The sequence below is a fragment of the Apium graveolens genome, chromosome 1 (assembly GCF_009905375.1).
Source record: "Apium graveolens cultivar Ventura chromosome 1, ASM990537v1, whole genome shotgun sequence".
In the NCBI taxonomy this organism is placed as follows: domain Eukaryota; kingdom Viridiplantae; phylum Streptophyta; class Magnoliopsida; order Apiales; family Apiaceae; genus Apium; species Apium graveolens.
In genome coordinates, this window is record NC_133647.1 from 202,390,493 (window position 1) to 202,397,196 (window position 6,704).

Consider the following 6,704-nt stretch of genomic DNA (forward strand, 5'->3'; position numbering starts at 1 on the left):
CTTCGAGCTCCCATGTTCCGTCCACAGGCAACACATGTCCCTGTTTGGAAATGTGCTGCTCCTGTACAGAGATGTCCAACATCAAGTTAGTCCATGTGATCTCTCCTTTCTGTCTTTTCAGGGAGAGAGAAAACTCTTCTCAAGACTTACAGAGCTTTTTCTGCCAATGAAAAAAAGAAACCGCACCACCGAATTTATCAGGTATACCCGATAAATCAATTGGTTGGGGAAAATGATACGTAGTCCAATCAATAGAAACAGTACCACCATAACCAGAACCAGTTTCAACAGTCTTAGGAACTTCAGTTTCGTTAACCATCTTGCTAATTAATATATAACACAGATAATCTCTTCAAAATTGTTGGGTATAATTCTAAATAGAACTAACACTATGCGCAATAATGGGACAATTATATATAACAAATTAACAAGAACAGACAAATTCAACCAAGTAACGGAACAAACTTGAAGGCACAAACAATATATAATTAGAGACCGAATTAACAAGAAATTAGAGAAAATCACTTAGCTCTATGAAGCTTTATCAAAATTAGAGAATCAGCTGAGTCGCCAAGCCCTCGAGAAGACTTGAGTGTTCTTGAAGAGATTGTTGCCCCACTTACACTGTGATGGATTGCCGCAATATCACTTTCAGGATAAAATAGCTCAGAGCGATCCGTTCATAGATACGAGAAGGCTCAACAACGACCAGCACCTCAATTCACCAAGAAAATCAATAAATATATGTATGTATATGTTGGAGAGAGCCAAATAGATGATGTTCTAGGGTTTCTATCTATTTTTCCCAATCTATCTCCTTCTCAGATTTTCACAAACTTCAACTTTTGTTCTTCTTTACAAAAGTAACATATGTTATTTGATCTATTATATATTGTATAAGATTCTAATTATTATTATTATTAAAATAATAATAATCCTCACTCAAATATTAATATATAATATACTTATTTATATAAAACATGTTTTTATAATTTTAGAAATTGGCTTCCAGTTCAAGCCCTCAGCATAGGCCTCATGCCTTAAAAAAACTAAAACTTTTCAGCATATCAGGACCTGAACATCTAGCCTTAGGCCGTGAACATTCCAGAAACGTTTTCAGGATACCATCAGGTCGTGAGCTTCCAACCTCAGGCCCTGAATATTGCACAAACTTATTTCAGCACATCATGAGGCCGTGAACCTCTAACCATTGCATAAATTTCACAATAAGCTTCTCAGCTAAAACTGAAATAACTCTTATACAAATAAACATTTTGCTCCGATTTCTACAAGGATTTCACTAAGAAAATGTCTTAGATCCAAATATAAAACTGTATATTCTTATAGTAAAGAACAACCTCCACTTGTTATTAGCGGAAAATGCATCAAGACATATTTCATGTGTCCTCAAATTTCCATTTTCTAACAATACATACATATACAGTGCCGAACTGGTCCCACTTCCTCGCACTTATTTACATTTAGTAGTTTTTTTAATTTTAACAAGTGCTACTACCAAATTTGCTTTACTTTTATGTCTCTATTATATATCACATATAAGAATTAAATATAAAAATTAAAAATTATATATATATATAAAATAATAGTGTTAAAAATATTCAAAAACTTATTATATGCGCAAAGTATTTAATATTATTTTACATAATTTATTAACAAATATATTTTAAAATGTAAAATTTTTTTAATAAAAAATCACAAATATATGTTGTGATTTAAATCATGAAAACATGTAAAATTTAAAACCAAATTAATAAAATTCTTAGTAAAATATTAAGAGAAATATTTCATAAATAATTCAAACACATAAGTGATATGTAAGGTAATATAAAGTTATTTTGTATTCTAGTTGCCTTTGGTAGTAAAAAAGTTGAATTAGTTAATAATACTAAGAAATAACATGCCAAAAATTTTAAATGTACCTACCCTCGATTGAAAGTAAAAAATACCTATTACTCCTAATTTGTAGGCAGTAGTGAGTTTTTAGTAAATAAACACACACAACTGATTACCTGAGCTTTTAGTAAATAAACAAACAAACTGATTTTGATTATGTGGATCATGTTATATTTGGTACTTAAATCTTTTGTTCTTTTTTTCAGGGTGAAGGACAAATTTAGCCTGTTTTTAAACAAAATTGACAAAAATAACCAATTTCTGAAAAGTTGGCCAACTTTAGCCAATGGGATACCCAACTGTCAGTGGAGTATCCACTTTATACAAGATACCCAACTGGCAATGGAGTATCCCATATATGAAATACCCAACTACCAGTAGAGTATCTTATACAAATTGGGATACCCAACTGACAGTGGAGTATTCAATCGGCCAAAATTGGCTACTTTTTTCAGAATGGCTATTTTTGTTAAATTTTTTGAAAAATCGGCTATTTTTGTCATTTTTTCTTTTTTCATAGGTATCCTCTACTTTTTTCATACAAACTTATCGGCCAAAAATAACAAAAATAACAACTCTGCTGACAGGATTAACAAAATCTAAAAGAGGCGGCCAAAATTACCGACTGACTACGCTTTCTCAGAAGGAGTAATAGGAAATACGCTAATACAGTATGGGTATTTGGCCTGACAATTTTTTATTTAATTTATATAAAGAAAAATACGCTATCTTTGTCTGGGTATTCAGGAGTATGCTATCTTGGTTAGGGTATCTACTTTGATTTTTTAATTTGTAATTTCTAAATGGTAGATACGGTAATTCAGTATGGGTATTTGGGCTGACAATTTTTTATTTAATTTCTGTAAAGAAAAATAAGCTATCTGTGTCTGGGTATTCCGGAGTACGCTATCTCGGTTAGGGTATCTACTTTGATTTTTTAATTTGTAATTTCTAAATACTAGATACGCTAATTCAGTATGGGTATTTGGGATGACAATTTTTTATTTAATTTCTGTAAAGGTTAAATACGCTATCTGAATCTGGGTAATCTGGAGTACGCTTTCTCGGTCAGGGTATCTAGTTGGCTATTTTTTATTTTTATTTTCTAAAGACTAGTTACGCTTTCTTGGTTGGGGTAATCGGAATTACGCTTACTCAGTCAGGGTAACTTGACTAATTACATTTTTAATGTATTTTAGGAAAGCCCAATTACGCTAACCTAGTTTGGGTATTACTAAATACGCCTTTTGAGTAAGGGTATCTTTGTTAATTTTTTATTTTATTTTAATTTTAGATAATAAGATACGCTAGCGTAGAGTGCCTATATATATATACGTTATTTCAGGTCACATATTTTGTCTAATGTTTTTAATCATTTAACCCCGTAAAAACACAATTACAACTTATTTTGTTCTGTTTCTGTTGCCTACTGCATAATGTCTCTCTCATCTTAATAGTTGAAAATGTCATTCTTTTCGTAAATCAATTATATTAAAAATCGAGGTACATGGATTGAATATCTTGAATATTGTTGTGATATGCCGGCTAATGGTACTCAAGGTATTGAATTTTTTCTCTTCAAATACACTTATTAGGGCATAATGACTTCACAATCTGATTTTATCTGGGGTTGGGTGTTTTGTGATGGGAATATTGTAATGGATGATGCTGAAGGGGTTAAATATGATAGAAAAATGACTAGATTGGTGAAATTAGAGCCGAATCTTAAATTTGAAGGGTTATTGAATCTTTTGCACACGAAGTTGTGGACGGATAGTACTTTGTATAAACTGAATGTATCTCGTAGATTTTTAAATCCTTCAACAAATATGTTTGAAATAGCACCAATGTTCGATGATGATGATATTGAATATATGTTTGAATCAGTGGCTTTTTCCAAATTGAGAAACTACGTAGAGCTGTATGTAGACAAAATATCAGTTGGCTCCGGCAAAAATTTAAATGTAGGGGGTGAAATGTCTATTAGTGGGGAAAGAAGTTCAAGCTCGTACAATTCAAAAAAGTTGCGAACTAGTGAAAGTGGCCGAGTTAGCGGTGGAGTTAGTGGGGGAGTAAGTGGAAGTGTTTCAAGCGGAAGTTCTAGTAGGTGCATAAGTCATTTAAATAGTGATACTAACTAGAGAGGAAGTTCCGAATTGCAAGATGAAGACATCCCTTTCTATAAGTCTTTTGATGGGTCATCAATGGTAGCTTCCTTTCATGAGTCGGTTATGAACAAATCTGTTGATATTTTAAATGCTTCAGAATTACAAAAAGGAAGGATGTTTGAAACAAAAAAGGAGTTGATGCGTGTAGTGAAGGATGTTCATATTGCAAATCACCAAGAGATAAAAGTGGTGAGATCGGATCCAGTAGGCTGGGAAGTGGAATGCAAGAGAAAGATGAATGGTTGTGTGTGGATGTTGAGAGCAAGGAAAAGAGATATCCATAATTTTTTTGAAATTATAGAAACTAAGGGTCCACACACATGCCTCAACCCAAACATATCATAAGATCACTATAACTTGAGCTCGTCAAACATTGCACATGTGATTAGAACACAAATAAGTGCAGGTCTTGGTGTCTCTGAGAAGATATTAGAGGCCACTGTCGTGAGCCATTTTGGTTATAGACCTACAAGACGAAAGATTAGACATCCAAGGGAGATAACTGAAAAAGCCTTATTCAAGTCTTCTGATGAGTCTTATGAGTACCTTCCAAAATTTATGAATGCATTACAATCATTTAATCATGGCACATTTGTTGATTGGCACTTCAAGAAGCATGATCTAGGAGAGCCTATAGCTGAGGTAATTACATTATTTGTTTGTCACTTTAACCATCCATTATTCATTCTTAATTAGGTCATTTATGCATATTTTTACAGTCTTTTATAAGTTTCTAAAACCCAATTAGGGAATTGGTGAACCCTAAATTATTAAAAGTTGTTAAATTAAGATATAGTCTGGCTACTAGGGTTTAGGACCGCTAAACCCTAGATTACATTAGGGTTTTGGCTCTAGGGTTTAGGGCCTAAAGGCCCTAAACCCTATACCCTAAACCCTAAACCCTAAGCCAATGTACCTTTCATGCAGTTTTTAATATTTTTTATTCTAATAGGTGGGGAGATTCAAGCGAGTGTTTTGGAAATTCAAGCATTACATAGATGCATCTTTTTACACTCTTTTATAAGTTTCTAAAACCCAATTAGGGAATTGGTGAACCCTAAATTACTAAAAGTTGTTAAATTAAGATATTGTCTGGTTACTAGGGTTTAGGGCCTAACGACCCTAAACCCTAGATTACATTAGGGTTTAGGCTCTAGGATTTAGGGCCTATAGGCCCTAAACCCTAAACCCTAAGCCAATGTACCTTTCATGCAGTTTTTTAATATTTTTGATTCTAACAGGTGGTGAGATTCAAACAAGTGTTTTGGGCATTCAAGCCTTGCATAGATGCATTTCCACATTATATACCTGTACTTCTTATAGATGCTACACATCTATATGATAAGTATGGCGGAGTCTTGCTGACGGCTACAGTAGTTGATGGCTTTAACCATATTCTGCCGGTGGCATTTGCAATTGTTGAGGGAGAAAATCCAGCTAGTTGGTCTTGGTTCAAGGAGAGGTTGAAGAATAAGGTTATCATCCGGCGAAGAGATGTTTGTGTCATTTCAGATAGGCATAAGGGGATAATTTCAGTTATGAATAACCCGGAGCTTGGGTTGTGTGAACCACATAGCCATCATCGGTTTTGCTCTAGACACCTGGCTGTAAATTTTGGTAAAGAGTTCAGAAAGGACAAAATAAAAGAGAGGATTGTTCCTTTGTGTAGCCAAATTACGGGGCCTAAGTTTACTTTGCATTGGAATGCATTGATAGCTGCAGAGCCAAGAGCACAACAGTGGTTTGATGATAAGCCACTAAGTCGTTGGTCTTTGGCTTTTGATGAAGGAAAAAGGTTCGGGATCATGACAACTAATATGGAAGAAAGTTGGAACAATGCAAACAAAGTGGCAAGAAAGCTCCCCATCACTGCTTTGGTTAAAACTATATTTCACAAGTTGGTTGCTTATTTTGATCAGCGTCGAATAGAAGTAGAGAAATAATGTGTTGATGGCAATCTATTCACTCTTCATGCCAATAAAATGCTTAATAGATGGAAGGAAAGTGCAAGTGGCCATCATGTGACGGTATTTGATCATGATTCTTGGATTTTCTCCGTGACTACAGTGAAGTGTGGCCAGAAAGGTGGAAAAGAGCACATTGTTCGCTTGATGAAAAGGATATGCACTTGTAACAAATGGCAAATGTTCCATATTCCACGCTCTCACGTGCTAGCTTGTTGTGCCAACCAAAATTTAGATTACACGACTTTGGTAAGTAAGTGGTAAAGGCTAGACAATGCAAGAAATGTATATGGAAGTGCATTTGAGCCATTGCCGGGTGAGGATTCTTGGCCTTTATTTGATAGATTTCCTAAAGTGGTGCCCGATATTGAGGATATTCCCAAGAAACTGGGGAGAAAGAAATCAACAAGATACAAAAATAATATGGATTATAGAGTATTGACACAAAGCAAGGGAACATCTTCTAGCGGAGCTTCTTCTAGTAATCCATAGTACATTTTCATTGATATGTTTAACATTAACATTTAAAGTATATAGAAATTGTTTTGTGACGTAAATTTTTTCTAGTTAACTATCATATATGCTTACCATGTTATTATGCGCTACGAGTAATTTCTCAAAATTTTTATGTCCTGATTGTTCCTTTTATTTTTTTCTT

At 34.0% G+C, this 6,704-nt stretch overlaps 1 protein-coding gene across 1 annotated transcript; it reads left to right on the forward strand.

The window, feature by feature from the left end:
- Positions 1 to 3,515: 3,515 nt before the first annotated feature.
- On the forward strand, positions 3,516 to 6,025 carry LOC141717646 (uncharacterized). The gene is made up of 4 exons (XM_074519807.1): positions 3,516 to 4,017; positions 4,126 to 4,323; positions 4,489 to 4,724; positions 5,324 to 6,025. Exons 1-4 carry the CDS (start codon positions 3,516 to 3,518, stop codon positions 6,023 to 6,025), a joined length of 1,638 nt encoding a protein of 545 aa, XP_074375908.1.
- Positions 6,026 to 6,704: the final 679 nt, after the last annotated feature.

What these genes read in the sequence shown, in the direction of transcription:
- LOC141717646 (XM_074519807.1), top strand. Translation starts at nt 3,516, where the DNA reads ATGACTTCACAATCTGATTTTATCTGGGGTTGGGTGTTTTGTGATGGG. An exon ending in TGTTTCAAGCGGAAGTTCTA is followed by an intron (nt 4,018 to 4,125) that starts GTAGGTGCATAA and finishes CATCAATGGTAG; the next exon opens with CTTCCTTTCATGAGTCGGTT. An exon ending in TAGGAGAGCCTATAGCTGAG is followed by an intron (nt 4,725 to 5,323) that starts GTAATTACATTA and finishes TGATTCTAACAG; the next exon opens with GTGGTGAGATTCAAACAAGT.